The sequence below is a fragment of the Pristis pectinata genome, chromosome 1, assembly GCF_009764475.1.
Source record: "Pristis pectinata isolate sPriPec2 chromosome 1, sPriPec2.1.pri, whole genome shotgun sequence".
Taxonomy (NCBI): Eukaryota; Metazoa; Chordata; class Chondrichthyes; order Rhinopristiformes; family Pristidae; genus Pristis; species Pristis pectinata.
In genome coordinates this window covers 63,169,910-63,189,893 of record NC_067405.1, presented here as the reverse complement: position 1 = coordinate 63,189,893, position 19,984 = coordinate 63,169,910, and the positions used below count along the sequence as shown (strand labels likewise).

Below are 19,984 nucleotides of genomic sequence, written 5' to 3'. Positions count from 1 at the left end.
GAAATAGTCTCCTGGAACAGCTTATCTTGTCATCTACCATCTGCTTTTTGTCAGTTTGTTAATAACTAGTGATAGGAGAAGCAATCTTTTGTTTCTTTGTCTTCCATAGAATCACTGTCATTTTTTATTACTAGCCATTTCAGACTGGTTGCCACTACGAAGGCTATTATTGTGGGTAATTGTCACCATGGGTCAGCACCTAACATTCCCAGTTCTGTTACAACTTGCTTAGGCAAAGGTTAAAGATCTATGCTTCAGTTCTGACCTCGGTAGCCCCACTTTGCCACACCCACAACTAATCAGGCCTCATGCAACTAGCCCAACTTTACCTCCCACATTTTCCAAGTACAATCAACGGTGAATGAAGGGCAATCTTATATTGTGTGTCAACCATTAGGGGCTGGGTCGACACTTCAAAAGTGCACTTTATGCAAGATCTCTACAATCAATTATAAAGGAGACACTTCCAGACGTGAAAGGACCAAATGCTTTCCCAATGTATCATGCGATCTCCAATTCAATAAGCAAAAAGGACAAACTTTGACTGATATAAAAAAGGCATAGAAAATTATGTGAAATGGCACTGCAAATTGAAAATCTCATGCCCAAAGTACACCTTGTAAAAGCCACATGAAATGTCATGACTATTTGTTGGAGTTCTAATTTAATAAGGCAACAATGGAAAAATTATAAATGTGCAAATGGACAGTCCTGCAAAATTGAATGTCCCCCAAGGACATGTTATCCAGATCATTTGCTGTCGTTTCAAAGTTTCTTTTGCAACTTTACAATTGTGATGAAAAGGCTATTGTTGATTGGTATAAAAAGTGAGAAACAACTTTAATAAGGTAATAGAGGGGTAAGAAACTTTCCTAGACTGATAAACCAGAACAGAAAAGGGGCTCAGCTCTGGACAACCATTTACGTTTGATCCTATTTCTGCTTCGGATGTATCACAGCTTGGTATGGCAACTGCTCTGCCCAGGACCGCAAGAAACTGCAGAAAGTTGTGGACACAGCCCAGCGCATCATGGACACCAGCCTCCCCTCCTTGTACTCTGTCTTTACCTCTCGTTGTCTTGGTGAAGCAGTCAGCATAATCAAAGACACCACCCACCCGGGACATTCTCTCTTCTTCCATCGGGTAGAAGATACAGGAGCCTGAGGGTACGTACCACCAGACTTAAGGACAGCTTTTACCCCACTGTGATAAGACTATTGAACGGTTCCCTTATATAATGAGATGGACTATGACCTATGACCTCACGATCTACCTTGTTGTGACCTTGCATCTTATTGCACTGCACTCTCTCTGTAGCTGTGACACTTTACTCTGTACTGTTATTGTTTTTACCTGTACTACATCAATGCAGTCTGTACTGACTCAATGTAACTGCACTGTGTAATGAATTGACCTGTACGATCGGTTTGTAAGACAAGCTTTTCACTGTACCTCGGTACAAGTGACAATAATAAACCAATACCAAGAGTTTATTACCAGAGAAGAGTAACAAAAGCACCTTATGAATGATTATTTCTACTTACTGACGTTGCAATTATGTTTAAGGCTGCCTTTGCAGGGCAATGTTTAAGGAGAGATATGGCATGGAAATAGGACCTTCCGTCCACCAAGTCCACGCCTGACACATTTTATTCTCCCCAACCCCCCATTCGCATCAGCTCCACTCCCCACCACCCAAATTCTGCCATTCATCTGCACACTAGAAGCAATTTACAGTGATTAATTAACCTACCAACACACACGTCTTTGGATGTGGGAGGAAACCAGAGCATCTGTGAGAAACCCATGCGGTCACAGGAAGAACATGCAAAATCCACACAGACAGCACCAGAGGTCAGGATCGAACCCTGGTCACTGGAAATGCGAGGCAATTACTATTACCTACACCACCGTGACACCACACAGCTCCAGCAATGTTTTAACATAATTGAGTGTTAGTGTTAAAAAAAAATTAAACACTGGAATATTTTTAAGCACAAGAAAGGTGGTTGCATCTCTGCAGCTTAAAATAAATCAAAATAAGGAACTGCATTATCTTTTTATTTCATTGGACTCACCCTGCGCCCTCTGTTTCCTTTTATACCATCTTTCCCCTGAACACCATCATTTCCAAGATCGCCCTGTTTCGGGAATGTAACATTTAGTTAAAGGGCTTCAAACATGGGAGGTGGATGATAGAAAATGGTGTTCAACAGCAAGTTAATTATTTACTTCACCTTAAGTCCCTGGGGTCCCACAGGACCTCGTTCACCCTGTAAAGCAAAGAACATAATCAAGGATACATTGATATACAGAATCTTCATTTCCTTGCAACTCCAAGATGGCACCAGAGTATGGCAACTCATTACAAGTTGCTCTCTGCAGATCTACTCATTATTTCTATTATAATCATTCTAGTCTTTTAAGTCCAAATTCTATGACTCAAGAATTACTAATAATGTTCTTTTAAATCTACTTACAGGTCTGGCGATCTTCGGACCATTATGGCTTTGCACCTTATTTTCTGCCTGCACTGCGCTTTCTCTGTAACTGCAACACCTTATTCTGCATTCTGTTATCGTTTTCCCTTTTACTACCTCAATACACTGTTGTAATGAAATGATATATATGGATGGCATGCAAAACAGTTTTTCATTGTACCTCAGTACATGTGACAATAATAAGCCAATTTACCAATTCCTACTTCTTATGAAGATGCTGGTTTGTGCTGGGATATAATCCAATTTACAAACGATCCTTCTATACCCTACCCATAGGGATCATTCTGCTCTGTGCTATTCCAAAATAAATTATCTGCACTCAGTGCTATTCCAAAATAAATTATCTGCACTCTAACCTACCTGTTAGAAATGGGGAATGGAGTGCTGGCAGGATGGCTGAAGTCGATGATCAAGACTTTCCACTCTTGCCCCAGATGCAGTACTACCGAGCTGAGATTAACTAACCCAGCATGGGCTTTTCATAAACCTGGGAGGTACCTGGTCTGCACAGCTGAGCACACTATTGAACTTGTCAGTCAGTCACTTCATAATTACTTAGCCATTTGATAACTGCACTAATTTCTAGTTTTTAAGAGTCAGAGTTATAGAATCATACAGCACAGAAATGGGCCTTCCATTGCCAACTGTTTTGCCCATCTATATTAATCTTCATTAGAACCACATCCTTCTATGCCTTGCCTATTCAAGTTCATGAAAAATGCCTGAACATACTGGCCCTGAACTCTTATTAACTCTCATTTAGAAGACTCATACTTATCAGATGTAGTTCTATGTGCAAGCATCTTGCCCCAGTCTAATTCCACCAGGTCCTCTCTGATGCTATTGAAATCAGCCTTTCCCCAGTTAAGGACCTTAACTTGAGGATCAACCTGATCCATTTCCACAACTACCTTGAAACTTAAAGAGTCATGGTTACTGTTCCCAAAGTACTCCCCCACCAACATTTCCACCACCTGCCCAGTTTCAATTCCTACGATAAGGTAGCGTGCAGCCCAGCAACTCATTTCATGATCTAATCATTAATAAAGAGCAGATGATTTAAACAGTTGGTCAAAAGGTTATTCCTTAGAAATCTTTGGCAGATTATTTGGTGGAATTGTAGGTGAGGATTTATACATTATTGTCATTGACTGAACCAAATCCATATGTATAAAGATTAAACTGTACCAGTGCAGAAACTCAATCACAATCACTTCACATTTAAAATGGTAGCCTCAAAACGAGATTGTCAGCAACTAGGTAGTTTCATGTCTGTAGTTTTAATCGAGAGGCTTAATTAAAAACTGAATAATTACAAAATCCAGTAGCTAGAATCTTAAACAAAACATTAGAAAAGGTGACACAAGAGATTCTGCAAATGCTGGAATCTAGAGCAACCCACACAAAATGCTGGAGGAACTCAGCAGGTCAGGCAGCATCTACGAGGGAAATAAACAGTCGACGATTCCATTCGAGACCCTTCAGCAGAACTGGGGGTGAAGACCTAGTCCTGATGAAGGGTCTCAACCCTAAATGTCGACTGTTTATTACAAAAGGTGGCATTCTACTCAATGCGTTTATGCAGATGGTACAATTAACCATGCAACTTTTCTCTCATAAGCTACTTTCTGTGAATTTTATTAGGTTGTTGCTCATAGTCTCACCTGTACATTTTTTCCTACACTTATGACCCACCTGATCTCAGCTAATTTCCAGCTTCTACTCAATCATACTCTTGACTGAGTAGATGTTGGAAGTAGCTGATATTAGTCTTGTTCTAATTTTTGTTGTGTATAAATTAGCAATTCTTTTCAGTGCTTACTTTCTTTTATCAAACTGAAATAGCTGAGACATACACATTTTGCAACAGTTTAAAGGACCTTAATAAATAGATCCTGCACTAGAAATATGAAAGTAGTCATAGCACCGTTTTCATGAATTACCACACAAGATATGGGCCGGAAGGGCCTGTTACCACGCTGTAAATAAAATTTTAAAAAATCTCCGTTCCATAATGCTCTGAGTTGGTGCAATTGTATTAGATCAACACCCTTAGCTCACTGGAAACGACTGACCTTTCTGCCTTTGACTCCAGCATTGCCAACTCCATTTATTCCATCTTCACCCTTGAGTAGAAAAATAAGCATTAAAATTGGTGGAACCCCATAAAAACATACATTTTATAGCTTTGTACACATGTGAACCAAGGATTGCCATGTATCTGCAATAATTAAATAAGTCACAGTAGGGAAGATAAGGAATCAGAGAAAATTACACACTGGAGAATATTTGAGCTGGTGTTTCTGTCCTGGCTCTTTGACAGACCAATCCTGTATGGTCCCAATCTCTGTGATTCTGGAAGTTCCTCATCTGTCTCTTATATCGCGTGTTTAGGTGAAACATTCAGATTTTGAAAACTCTGAGTAATAAAATTAAAATTATACTTGTATCCTCTAGACGTTTTGCAATTAATTATTAGTTCATGGCCTCTGGTTGTTGATCCACTTGTCTAGAAACAGCTTTTTTCTATCTCAAAGCCTTTTACTGCCTTGAAAACCTCTATTAGGCCACTTATTTAAATCTTCCAAGAACAGTTCTAACTTAGCCAACTTCACTACTCATCCCTGGTAACATCCCAGAAAAACTCCCCTGCCTTTTTGAAGGCTTATACATCTTTCCTCAAGTGCTGGGCCCAGGATACTCTAGTTGAAACCTAATCAGCAGCTTATTCCTCAAATCAGATTTTATACTTCTATTGACTTACATCAATGTTTTCCATTAGCTTTTGTTATAAGGCTACTTGCACACTCATCTACATAGTGAAAGGAGGGCTCAAACATATGAAACACAGGAAAGGGCAGTAAAGGCCATCATTGATGCCAGGCCATGTTATGCTGACAGTTAAAAATTTCAAGAAGTTTGTCTGGAGGTACAAGAGTGCTATTTGTCTGGATCTCCTTGTTTCTCCCCTTCCCTTCCATGAGTACTAATTCATGATGGGGTGGGTTCCACAGGTATCCAAGTGATCTTCTCGGCTGATCATTGGGAATTACACAGCTAGGACTCCTTTATCTATTTAACACAATACCTCATAGCAGATATCAGCAGAATACTTGTCTCTGATAATTTTATTCATATTAGTTTAAACAATGTGAATGTTGTTGGCAACTGGTCCTTGATATAGTGGGTTTAGACTTACGCATAAGCCAAATTGTAGAGTTCTTTCTTTTGAGTACATTCGTGATCCAGAAAGGTTTTTAATAACATCCTGGTAGTTTCATGGTCACCATTACTTATACTATTTTTTTATTCCAGCTTTATTTAAGTTCCTGAATTTAAACTTCATGTCTGTTCTTGTGGGATTTGAACATATGTTAGCATCTAGGCATCAAACGTAATTACTTTGTTGTCCCATCCAGCATCAGAACACATTGTCATTCTCAGCTATAATCAATTAACTACATCAATTAGAGACCAAAACCTGAGTATTAATTAATCCATAGGGTCCAATGATATAATAATAAAACGCACAAGGTTTGTTCAGTTATGCAGTATTGTAGGTTTCGAAATCCGAAGGAGTAAAATACTTGCATTTATATATTTCTGTTCATGTTCCATTTAGAACATCACAGAATCATAGAAGTGTAAAATAGAGATGAAGACCATTCTGCCCATTGTGTCCATGCAGTCATAAATAGACATCAGATTAATTCAATTTCACAGCTCTTGCAGATTATGGCTCATCCAGTAATCATGTTTTTATTCAGGTACTTTTTTAAAAAAAGTATTCAGCGAGTGTTTTTGCAACTAGCCTCTAATTCTGTATCAGTTAACTAAAATCTTTTGCCCTTGTTACTGTTAAGCAGAATAGGTCTTTTCTGCACACCCTGGACCTTAATTAACCCTCCCCTTAGTCTCATTAGTTTCAAAGAAACCAAGTCTAACTAAACAGTCTATCCTCATGAACATAATTCAACAGCCTTGGCAAAATCCCCATATATCCCCTCTGCACCCTCCCTCATGTTACCACAACCTTCCTGCAAGGCAGTGATGAGAACTATATATATCTTGTATATATACTTCACGGTCAGTGAAGTACTTCTGGTGAAGGCAATGTTGTAATGAAGGAATTGTAACAGCCAGTTTTACAGAGCAAGCTCCCACAAAGAGCAAGATGACAGATACCTGACAATCGGTTCCAGAAAAATCCTGGGGATAACTCCCCTGTTCTTCTTCAAAACGGTACCTTGGGCTCTTTTACATTACCCAACAGAATAGAGGGAGCCTGCTGACACCAGATATCGAAATTTGTGTATTTATTATTTATGAATAGGCTATTGAAAGTTTATAAACTGGTTTCACTCAATTGTGTACCCTGAACAGCAAGGACGTTTTCAGGATCAGGGAAGGAAACCACCTGAAATGATCCAAGTAAAAGGCTTCCAATATGAAAGGGTACAAAATAATAGGAGAATGCACAGAGTTAAAAGCACTAAAGTTACAGAATGAATTTCTAAGGAAGACTTTAACTAGGGTGCACTAGGTTCAAGATAGCTTTCTGAAGAGGGAAAGCACTGAGACATATGGTAAAAAAAAGTGGATAGGAATGTTAGTCTACTTAACAAAAGGGAACCTAATGGACTTTGCAAATTTTGAAAGATATTTTTTGTTATATAAACTCTGTACTGTAAAGTGTTGCATCTGTCACATATGGCTTATAAACAATGGAATGCCTACTATATATAGTAAAAGAATTTGTTAACATGTTGCTGCCAGAAAAAAAATGTCTGTTGTACAGCACACAGAATAAAACCAGGTTTCAGAGCTAAATGGCAAAGCTGATATTAAAACATGGGACACTACAGCAAAGTAACAGGCCCTTCGGCCCACCATGTCTCTGCCGAACACAATGCCAAATTAAACTAAATCTCTTCTGTCTTCACGTTTCATCCTAACAGCCTATGTATCCAACACATCATTCTCCACCACTTCTGCCATCTCCAACGGGACCCCATCACCAAGCATATCTTCCCCTCCCCACCCTTTCTGCCTCTTACAGGGACCGCGCTCTCTACAGCTCCCTAGCTCACTCCTCCTCCCCCCCTGCCCCCCCCACCCATCCTGCTCCCACCCTCGGAACTTTCCACTGCCCCCGCCATAGGTACAACAACTGCCCCTACACCACCTCTATCCAGGGACCCAAACAATCCTTTTCAGTGATACAGAGATTCACCTGCACTTCCCTTAATATCATCTACTGTATTTGGTGCTCCAAGTGTGGCCTCCTCTACATTGGTGAGACCAAAGGCAGACTAGGTGATGGTTTCGCAGAACACCTGTGCTCTGTCCGTAACCACAATCTGCATCTCCCTGTTGCCAGTCACTTTGATTCCCCCTCCCACACTATCATTGATATGACAGCCCTCGGCCTCCTCCACTGCCAGGAGAATTCCAAGCGCAAACTGGAGGAACAGCACCTCATTTTCCATCTTGGAACCTTGCAGCCTAAACAGCATGAACATTGAATTTTCCCACTTTAAGTAATCCCCACGCCCCTCCCTCCCCCCCCACACCTCTTCTTTTCTTCCCTTTCCTGGCATCTCTCTCTTTTTTCTACCCTCCTTACCTTTGACCCATTCCCCGGTGGATCTGCTCTCCCCTCTTCCCCTGCATCTGCCTATCACCATCTCTTACCTGCATCTACCTATCACCACCCTGTGCTCACCCCGCCTCCCCTCTTTTGTCCACCTATCACTGCTCTGCTTTTCCCTCCTATATATTGGGCTTCCCCTTTTCCTATCTTCAGTCCTGCAGAAGGATCCTGACCCAAAACATTGACTGCCTGCTTTTTTCCACAGATGTTGTCTGACCTGCTGAGTTCCTCCAGCATCATCGTGCTTTTTTTATCTGCATTCCAGTATCAGCAGTCCTTTGTTTCTCTTCTGCCTGTATATGACCCATATTCCTCCATTTCTTGCATATTCAAGTGTCTACCTAAATGCCTCTTAAACACCACTATTGTATCTGCTTCCACCACCACCCCTGGCAGTCCGTTCCAGGTACCTGTGTCAAAACAAATTTGCCCCACACATCTACTTTAAACTTTCCCCCCTCACCTTAAATGCATATCCTCTCGTATTTGACATTTCTACCCTGGGAAAAAAGACTCTGTCTACCTTATCTACACGCATACATATTCCCAGAGTTTAGGACTGAGAAGTAATCTAGTCAGGTGTTTAAAAAAGATTTAAATTAGGTAAATAAAGAAAATCTATTTCTTCTTGTCTGAAACTCCAGAGAATGTAAACTTAAATTAGAGTCAATTCACCAGGCAGTGTAATCAGGGAGTGCTCCTTCAGAGAAGGTGTGTGGGAATCTGAAACATTCTTCCCCAACAAAATGGCTGTAGATGGTGTATTGGTTTATGCATCAGAAGCTGGTGATGGTAGGTGCTTTATTATTCTGTAATAGGGAGAAGTGAAAAGGGCTATGGAATGAGAGCAGTTGAGTATATTTCAGCCAGACAATGTCAGAACAAGCTTGAGGGGATGAAAAGTCCCTTCTGCCACAGTTGTTGGAGCCAAAATTTTTGACTTACTCTTAATCCCATTTTGCTGTGTAGATTTTTGAATCCATTACTTCATGGAATGCAGATGTAGCTGGCAATGTCAACAATTATTATTCACCCCTAGTTGCCCAGAGGCAGTTGAGAGTCAATCACATTGGTCGGTCAGGAGTTACACTTAAGTCAGACCAGTTCAAAATGGCAGATTTCTCTCTCTGATGCAAATTAATGAATCAGATGGGTTTTTAATGACAAACTGCTGGTTTCATGTTCTCTGGTAATTAGACTACCTTTAGTTCAGGTTTTGAACAACTCAGTATATCATACTGTGGAGCCAAGGATCAAAATGATACAACATTTTAGAGAAATCACTCTATTAACTATGTAATATAATGGCCTGAAATTTGTTAGAGTAAAGGTGATAAGGCTGTCAGTTCATAAAATTTGGAAATTGCAGCTGGTGTTCTCTGCTCCTTCACAGGGTGCACAGTTACACATTGCTAATGGTCACCAAGGTCAGAGTCATACAGCACAGAAATGGGACTATCGGCTCGACTGGTCCATGCTGACCAAAATTCCCATATAAGCTAGTTCCATTTGCCCGCATTTGGCACATATCCCTCTAAACCTTTCCTATCCATGTATCTGTCAAAGTGCCTTTTGTCATTGGCAGAGTATGAATGTTGCTGACGGTATTTCACAGACGTCACTGGCAGGGTGTGAATGTAAATTAATTACCCACTGGAGGTAAAGGTCAGGTTATGTAATGAGCAAAACTAGAGGGCTGAGGGGCTGGGAAGGGAGGAGTAGAATGGCACACAAGAGGTGACAGAGCGATATCTTAAGTGGGCAGGGTTGGTCAAAAGAGTCATACAGCACAGAAGCAGGCCCTTCAGCCCTCCCTGTCCATGCCGACCATTGAGTACCTTTTTATATTAATTCCATTTACTAGCACTCGATCCGTAGTCTTCAATGCCTTTGCAGATCAAGAGGAATGAAAAGCTTGAGTTAACTGATAAATTGCACAGAGGTAAATGAAGGGAATTAAAACCAGGTGCGGGAGTCACAAACTGGAAGACTTGGGTGGAATTGAAAAGTTAGGACGGCAGCAGCTTTGGGGGGAGTAGTTATGGGGGAACTGTCCATTCATCAGATCATGATAGGAAAGCAGGAGAACAAGAGGTGAAAGCAGGGAGAAGGGTAAAATACGCAGCTTATAATGCTAAGCAGGTCTAGGTTGGACAAAATAAAGCAATACATTTTAAGCACATGATTTCTCCAGACCAGTATCCACCAACTTTTGAGAAGAATCAGATGAACAGAGAGACACCAACAAAGACTAGAAGCGCAGATCAAGGAAACTCACTGTGAACAGTCACTGGATTGTAGTTAATGGGCTTTGGCAGTAACTTGAACTCTGGCTCCACTGTTTCTGAGATCATCTCAATTCCTCAATGATAGATGGTGACACACTAATGTTTTTGTATTGTTTTGATCTGTGCTGTACACAAAATTAAGTTTCACATTTTGAAGAGACAGCACTTACCATTTCTCCACGTGGACCTGTAGGCCCGATTTCACCCTTTTCTCCAGGATTTCCAGGTTCACCCTGCACAGGAATGGGTGAACAAAGATAAGCTGTCAGCCACTACTATCCTTCATCATTTCTCATCTTTCCACCATGAAGGGTTTTAAATGTGGTGCATACCTTTCTTCCATTTAATCCAATTTTCCCTCTTGCACCCTTAGGTGCTGGTGGGCCAGTTGATCCCTAGAACAGAACAAAGGACATCTTTAACTGAGTGGATTGAAATAGGAAACCTGTTTTTATCACCACTGGAGAAACATATACAGCGATACCTCACTTAGCATTCAGGATGTGTTTCCAGGAATGAGAACACCAATGGAATCAAGGCAAAAAGAAGTCATAACTGTATGCTATCTATAGAATTGTTACTGACAGCACTGCACTGCCTGGAACCTGGCATAAACAGTTAGCTTCTCTACTGTGGTGGTGGAAACATGAGTGCTGGAAACTTGAATCGCCCCCGAGGGTTAGGGTGGAAAGGTTGCCCGTGAGACCTGGTGTCGGACAGGCTGGGGCAACTGATGCAGCCACTCAGTGGTGGGATGTGGGGCTCAGTGTTATATCCTGACCAACAGTGTGAGAGAAGGACCACTGCTGGGGTCTTGGTCCACATGTAGACAGACCACACAGATCCTGCAGTCTCTCTCATCACCTCCTGTGGCATTAGATGGAAGCTTCTGTCTCCTCTCTTTGCAGCTCACCAGCCCAGAAATGTCTCCATGGTAACAGATTGAAGGGCCAGCAATCACTGTTGAGCTTGTTCTAACTACCAAGATGTAATATTTTCATTTTTTTCTTTAATATTGTTAATTGCTGTTCATTTTTTTAATGCGTCTGAGATCATCCCAAATTCATGCTACTTTGGATCTTTGCTTTTGTTATGTGCGTACTCTAATCTTGCCTGATTGAACATATCAATCTGATTAGAGTCAAAAACTTCATTGATTGAATTAGTAAAATAAGGAGGACGGAAGTCTTTCTACGTGACAAGCAAAATTGTCAGAGGAAATCTGAAATAGAAACAGAAAACGTTGGAAATTCTCAGCAGGTCAGATGGTTTCTGGAGAGTGAAACAAACTTAACATTTCAGTCAATGACATTTAATGTGGTGAAAGGTCATCGACTTGAAATAATAACTTTACTTCTCTCACCACAGATGCTGCCTGACCTGCCGAGTGTTTTCAGCATTTTCTTTTTTATTATTTAAGCCATGATAACTGCTTGGCAAAGAGACAAGAGACAGCACCTACCCTTGGACCTCGAAAGCCAGGTACACCTTCCCGTCCTGGAGCTCCAGGAGATCCAGGTTCACCCTAATTGCATAAACAGAAATGTTCTTACAATGAATTCCACATTGCTTGTATTAGTGAGATCCTGGGAACTCAGCAACGAGAATTACACTTTATTCAGTACTTTACTTACTTGAATGCCTCTAAACCCTGGCAATCCTGGAGGCCCTGAAGTCCCTGAATTTCCTTTGCTGCCCTAAATATATAAAGACAAAACAAATACAAATTAAGTTTGATTGAAACATGTGAAAACAATTTAGTCGTCAAAGTTTGGATGATTTCACAAATGGGTTTATCCTGATTGCTGCTAAGTAGATTGAAATATCTTTTAACACAGAGGTCACTATACAAAACCCCTCATTTCAGATTTCAACACCCACTTCTCAGTTCATTCCATGATTTCCCACATAATATTAAATTATTTCCTTCTCTTGGCCATTGCTAGGGAATTCATAAAGGACTAAGAATGTGGTTTAGCTTTATCCACCCTAAGAGGCCTGCATTGGAGACCCACAATCTCTCCACTAGTCTTGGAGGTTTGCAGCCTCTCCATGAGTTATAGAGAAGAGTTTCTGGAAACAGGAAGGTTGAAATCATGAAGAAGCATATGCTGTGAATTCAAAAACTGAAATGCTGGGACATTGGATCCAGTGTTGGTTGATGATTGCCAAGTGCAACTGTGTGTGTTTATGTGATGCAAGTCTCAGGATTTTGGGGTGGAGGGTGGGAGGCAGACTAAGAGAACTTCATTATACATATTTGGAAATGGCAAGGATGAGGATTTCAACAGGCAGTGGAAGTATGGCATTTTAGAGGAGCATATAGGCATATTGTGCGATGGAAATAATAAGGACTTGGTGCCTCAGTTATAGAAGAATAGAACATCAAGATTACCAACAACCCAGGTCAACCGGAGGTTGATGAGATCAGTAATAGGGATGGGGTGTGGTGGGGTGCCCAAAGGTGATAGCCTCCTTTTTGTCAATGTTTAATGTGAAATTGCAGCAAAGCAGTATTTCAGGACAGAGTGATGAGAGAGGCCATGTGAGAGGTCAGTTCAATACTAACAACATGCATGTGATGGTTGGCTCTATTTCTATAGACTACGTTACCAAGAGGCAGCATGTAGATCATGAAGGGACCAAAAGTTGATAGTCTGGGAATCCGAGAGTTAAAAGAGCACGTCTGGGAAAAAAAATGTGCTGAAAATGGGAATGTTTGGATAGGCAAGAGTGTTATTCTACGTAAGTATCTTGTAGAACTAGATTAATGGAAAAGAGACATTTGGAGATGGATGAAGTAGGCTTGGCTGTGTGAAGAGGTTGGGAAGGATGGATAGGCACTGCTCTATACCAACAAGATTGTGACTTTGATTTGGTAGGAGTAGAGACCTAACTGGAGAGATTCAAACCTGAATCTATCAGAATAATATGGATGGACATGGCAGGTGATGACAGATTAAAAGGGTTTGCAAAATGTCAGAGGAGTCAGTGGGTTGTGGGGAGGAGTGACACAGGACTAGGGAGGAAGAGGAAAGACGACATAACTAAATTATTGGGCTAGGGGATCCTGTACATGCAGCTGAACAGAAGTTCCCAAGTATAGGAACAGAGGCGTATTTGTAATGGGGGCCCCTGAGGTCAGAGGTTTGCAGTACAGAATATAACGCCAGCTTAACAATCAGAAATCAGCTTGCATTCATTTATTCTGTCTGTGTTCACCAAATTTCTTAGCAACCTGTCCACTCTTTAAGGCACTAACCCCAAGCTGAGATGTGGTTTCAGGCACCAATCTCTTTTCAGTATCTTACCAATGCAAGCCAGACCTGAAACATGAGCATATGGCGGCATCAGGGTCAGGCTACATCAATGCACGTTAGATGAAAATGAAATGTGACAAGGGAACTCAGCCACCTTCCCACCCCTAATTTTAGGCCACTGTGGTTTCATGGAGTGGTCAAATTATAGTCGGAACCCGGGATTGTCTAGTCCACCTAGCTGGCTTCTACATTTTAGTGGTCAGTGTTTGCCTTTAATCCTGGGAGATCTACTTCTATTATTATCACTATTGACAAGGGGCATTTATACTTCGTTATATTTAGCATAGCTTCCCAATTGTGCTTTCAACGTCACTAGTAGCTTTCTTTCTCTTCTCTTCCAGTGTTACAATTCACCCATCATCAGTACCCATCTGTTCCTGAACCACAGGTGCTGGACAGACTTTGGTGGTATTAGACAGGAACTTGCAAATGTTCATTAGAGTAGGTTGTTTGTGATGTTTGGCAAGTGGGAGGCTTTTAAAAGTGAGAAAACAAGAGTTCAAGGTCTGCATGTTATTGTTGGAGTGAAGGGCAAGGCTGGGAGGAGTAGGGAACCATGAATGACAAGGGATATCAAGGCTCTGGTCAGGGAAAAAGAGGGATGGGTCAGGTACAGGCAGCTGGGATCAAGTGAATCCTTGGAGGAGTATAGGGCATGCAGGAGTATACTTAAGGAAGATACAAGGGCAAAAAGGGGGCAGGAGATAGCTTTGGCACAGAAGATTAAGGAGCATCAACAGAGATTTTATATTACAGGGAAAAGCGTAACTAGGGAGGGAATAGGGCCCCTCAAAGACCAAAGTGGTCATCTTTGTGGAGCTGCAAGAGATGGGCAAGGTTCTCAATGAATATTTCTCCTCTGTTTTTACCATAGAGAAAGATATGAAGATTTCACAATGAGAAAGTTAATGGGGTTGTCTTGAAGATAATCTGCATTATAGAAGAAGAGGTGCTAGGTGTCTTAAATCATATGAAGGTAGATAAATTTCTGGGGCCTGATGAGGTATATCCAAGAACACTGTAGGAAGCTAGGGAAGAAATTGCAGTATCTCTGGCTGAGACACACGCATCATCGTTGAAGACTGGAAGATGGCTAATGTTGTGCCTTTATTTACAAAGGGCTGCAAAGAAAAACCTAGGAACTATAGCCCAGTAAGCCTATGATCTGATATAGATAAGTTACTGGAGTGGATTCTGAGGGATAAGGTATACATGCATTTGGAAAGATAAGGGTAGATTAGGGATAATCAGCATGGCTTTGTGCGCGGGAGAGAGTCTCACGAATTTAAGTAACCAAGAAGGTCGATGAGGACAGGGCAGTATGTGTAGTCTATATGGACTTCAGTAAGGCCTTCGATAAGGTACTGTGTGGTAGGCTGCTATGGAAAGTTAGGTTGCAAGGGATCCAGGGAGATCTAGCTGATTGGATACGCAATTGGTTTGATGGCAGGAAGCAGAGGGTGATGGTGGAAGGTTGTTTTTCAATCTGGAGGCCCATGATTACTGGTGTGCCCCAGGGGTCAGTGCTGGGCCCATTGTTATTTGTCATCTACGTCAATGATTTGGTTGAGAATGTACAAGGCATGGTCAGTAAGTTTACAGATGACACTGAAACAGGTAGTGTCATAGACGGTTAAGATGGTTATCAGGAATTACAGGGGGATCTTGATCAGCTGAGTAAGTGGGCTCAGGAATGGCAAATGGGGCTTAATTCAGATGTGTGAGGTGTTGCATTTTGGGAAGACAAATGAGGGTAGTACATGGTTCCCTGAAAGTAGCATCACAGGTAGACGTAGTGGTGAAGAATGCTTTTGGCACACTGGCCTTCATCAGACAGGGCACTGAGTATCGAAATTGGCATGTTACGTTGCAGTTGCACAAGATGTTGGTGAGCTCACATTTGGAATATTGTGTTCAGTTTTGGTCCCCCTGCTATAGGAAGGATGCCATTAAACTGGAAAGAGTATAGAGCAGATTTACGAGGATGTTGCCAGGACTCGAGGGCTGAGTTATGAAGGGAGGTTGAGCAGGCTGGGACTATTCAAAGGATCATAGGAGAATGAAGGGTAATATTATAGAGGTGAATGAAATCATAAGGGGCATGGATAGGGTGAACGCATTCAGTCTCTTTCCCAGGATTGGGGAATTAAGAACTAAAAGGCATTGGTTTAGGGTGAGAGGGGAGAAATTTAATAGGGACCTAAGAGGTAACATTTTCACCCAGAGTGTGGTCAGTACATGGAATGAGTTGACAGAGGAAGTGGTTGAGGCAGGTGCATTAACAACATTTAAAAGGCACTTGGACAGGTACGTACGTGGATAGGAAAGGTTAAGAGGGATATGGGCCAAACGTAGTCAAGTGGGACGAGCTTAGATGGGCATCTTGGTCAGCATGGACTAGTTGAGTCAAATGGCCTGTTTCTGTGCTGTAAAACTCCATGACACAGGTTTCTCAGCTACCACAGCTCCATTACTATACTGGATGAGAATATCACTGTGCACTCCTTCTTTACGCTAACACATTCCTCCCAACCCAGTGTTGGTTATGCAAATCCTCTGAAGATGTACCAATTAAGCACACCTCCATTCACTGCATTACTACAGGATTCATCCTTATCCATCATAGTCTGCTTTGTTTTTGCAGTGTCCAGTAGTTTGTACACACAACACCAATAAAACATCACTTTGAAAACAAGAAACAAAAATGCAAACTGTACTCTCGTTCCTGCTGATCCTCTGCGGCCCTGTGCTCCCTGTAACGAGACAGAACAAGGTTGTATTACTGAAGAGATACGTCAATGAGCAGACCGTGCTGCTGACAGAGCAGTAACGATTGTATAATGTGCGCCTTTTGGGCATAGTGATATCGAGTTAGAATGATAAAATTTCAGACTTAGTTTTAAACTATATTTTGCGCCATAAATAACATGATTGGAAGCACAAAAATCAAAAAAAGTGACAGAAACAGTAACATCTAAAGTTCACAACCATTCTTTATTAAGTCATACACCCGCACAATTGAAACAATTAGTTATTATCAGCTAAACCAGGGAAAGGGAAGAGATTCCTGTTGGAATTATATCAGTGGTGTTATTTTTGATAAAATCAAAAGCTAAACATTGCTAAAAAGGCAACACTCATATGGAACAGGGGACTAAATTGCTGATGAGGAAAAGGTGGACTTGACCAGTGAAGCAGCACACTTCTATTTTGTGTCGAGGGAGCAGAAGACGACAACTTTTATTTCCCCCACTTAAATATGGTTACAGTCCCACAAGCTCCTGAGTCTGTTCTCCACTTAACCATTCCTTGTGTGCTCACCTGGATGGAGTGTTGGAAACCAGCTCCAAATTGGTTGAGGAGACAGATCTGAGGACATTGCTGCACTATGTGGCCTGATTCTAAACTGGAACCAGTGTTCAGGACTCAGCTATCAGAGAAGCTGAGAGATAAACTGTCACTTATTGAATTGATTTTTTTCCCCTCAAATTTCTCTTTAAAAATGTCAGCTTTGGCAAAATAGAAAGTAATCTTCAATGGTAAATTTTCCAATAAAACAAGAACTTATAAGGGATAAAGACTGCTGTAAACTTGGTTCTCAATGCCGCTTCTTCACTTGGACTGCATAATATTCCATATTAAATATCTAGCAATCACCATCCCTCTTCCAGACTGCAGGCTCCTGGAGTTGAGGGGTCAGAATATTAGCTGGCACATTAGCCCTTGCCTTGATTTAGTTTTCCTCAATTAATTTAAACAAACAATTGGGAATTGCAATGCCGTAATTTCCTCACCAATTTTGCCCGAGAGAGTTTGATGGGGAATCCTGTTGTCGCCTTTGAACTTTAAATCACTTAGACAGACTATGGGTGCAGTTAACTTGGGATTTCCCACACATTTATTTATACTGTCACTGATCATTTTAAATTTGTAAAATTTTATAATTAGGGGCATAATTAGGTACTACTGTAAATGTTGAAATAGCCAATTTGTACTGAACAAGCTGCTCAAGCATCTGTGAGACCATGACCAAATAACCAGTTTTAATGAATACTGTCTGGCACAGGATAAATGCCCCTGCTTTTCTTCAACGTGTTGCAATGGAATCTTTTAAGTTCATGTGATAGAGTAGGGAGGGCCTCTGTTCAAAGTTTATCTTTAAGGCAGCACTCTGACAACACAGTACTCTCTTGGCACTGCCCTGCATCAGCTTAAGTCATTTTCATTGATCTTCTTTTATCCAAACATATTGAATAAAACATTTCTTAAAAAAAATGATTCCTTCAGTACACCAGGGTCCATGTATGAAACAGTTTACTTACCCTTTTTCCAGGTTGGCCACGTGCCCCTGGACGTCCATCTTCACCAGCATCTCCCTAAATTAGAATTGGATTAAACAGTTGCAGTGAATTCACTTTTGTCTAAAAGTTCATTTGGCATTATTGGTTTAATGCAAGTAATTGAACATGAAATAGGATCAGGTGAAAGTCACATGACCCCTTGGACGCACTCCACCTCAGATCACTTATTTGTAAATAAATTTAGTAACGTCCAACAAACTTACACATACAATTCATTTAAGAAAAAGAAATAGTATTTCAATAACGTATACATTACCACCAAGCCCATGTCACCCCTTTGCCCTTTGAGTCCTTTCTGGTTATTGTTTATTCCTGGTTCACCCTGTAAGATCACAGTTTCATAAAATGTAGCAGTTCCTATCATTAACTTTTTAAGGTTACCAGCAACATTGCATCATACAATTACATCAGAATAATTAAGAAAACAACTCCTAATTCTATTCCCTTGTTGAAAATAATTAAACTTCTCTGCTTAAATAGCAAACAGATAAATTCCACATATATGCAGTAAAATTTTGTTAATTTTCTAATTTCTAGTATGTTATGTTTTCACCCACACTAACACCAGAAATGCCATGACTGCAGAAAACATTGTCTCACTTGGGATCCTTAAATTTAGTTACATTTCATAAGAATGCAAATGAATTGGATTTCCATTTCTATCAGTGGTAATGGAACTTGCTGTTTCATGAAAGTTTTGTAAAAAATAATTGTAAGACATATTAGCAGTGCACACATTTTTAGCACAGGCATAGACTTAATTCTCTTAAAGATAGAAACTGTTGAATGAATAATTTGTAGATCTTTTTAAATGATCTTCTGTGTTAAAATCTCTTTAAGAACTTACTAAGTTTTTCTATAACTAAACATTGGGACAAATATACAGTTTGAATCAAATGAATGGACCTTACTTTGGAATGCCTAGCCACTATTATTCCATGCTGTAATAACATGCATGAAAATCAGCAGATGGAGAAAGGTTTTGGAAATATATGAGTAGCTTACCGGATCACCGCGATAACCAATGTCACCCCTTTCTCCTTTTGAACCTTTGGCTCCTTTTGTACCCTGGCAAGAAAATAGGCCATCCAGTTTAATTTGTAACTTGTTTTCCTTTTCATTCATTCATCTCTAACAATATCTATCCAAGCTGAGGCAACAAACAATATGCTGGAGGAACTCAGTGGGTCAAGTCTCTTGGAGGAGAGGAACTTTGGATGTTTCAGGTCTAAACCTTGCGTCCGTCCTGATGCAGGGTTTCGACCCGAAACATCGACAATTCCTCTCTCCCCACAATTGCTGCTCGGCCTGCTGAGTTCCTCCAGTAGATTGTTTGTTGCACCATATCCCAGCATCTGCAGTCTTTTGTCTACATCCAAGCTGACTTTACTTAGCGCTATTTATATTCCAACACAATTTCCATCAGTTCTTGCTCAAATCTGTCAGTATCTTTAACTTGTCACTTTCTATCACCACTCAGTAGCAGAATGATTAAGTTACTGAACCAACATATAACAGGTTTCCCACAAGCCAGTAGTTCAAATCCCACCATAGCAGTTGCAGCATTTAAATTCCAAGGAATTAAAAGCCAGTATCAGTAATAGCGACTGAAAGCTTGTCGTAAAATGCATCTGGTTCACTGAAGTGCTAAAGGAAAGAAAATTTCTCAATTGTGCCTAGTTTAAATTACATGTGACCTAGATCCAGTGATATTTTAATTTCATTCATTTTTTAAGGGAATTTTGGAAATCCCTGGCAAGGCCAGCAGATAATGCCCATTGCTAACTGCCTTTGAGAGGTAATCATGAGTGACTCTCTTGAAACTGCTGTAATCCTTCCGATGAACAAGTTGTTCAGTAG

At 40.8% G+C, this 19,984-nt stretch overlaps 1 protein-coding gene across 1 annotated transcript in view; it reads right to left on the bottom strand.

Annotated features, from left to right (window-relative positions):
- LOC127587347 (collagen alpha-3(VI) chain-like) overlaps positions 1-19,984 on the bottom strand; it is a 179,681-nt gene that overhangs the window by 30,135 nt on the left and 129,562 nt on the right. Inside the window, 11 exon segments of the mRNA XM_052008828.1 lie at positions 2,080-2,142; positions 2,239-2,274; positions 4,578-4,628; positions 10,614-10,676; positions 10,776-10,838; positions 11,906-11,968; positions 12,078-12,140; positions 16,481-16,516; positions 18,086-18,139; positions 18,381-18,446; positions 19,130-19,192. Of these exon segments, the coding sequence (XP_051864788.1) occupies positions 2,080-2,142; positions 2,239-2,274; positions 4,578-4,628; positions 10,614-10,676; positions 10,776-10,838; positions 11,906-11,968; positions 12,078-12,140; positions 16,481-16,516; positions 18,086-18,139; positions 18,381-18,446; positions 19,130-19,192 (621 nt within the window).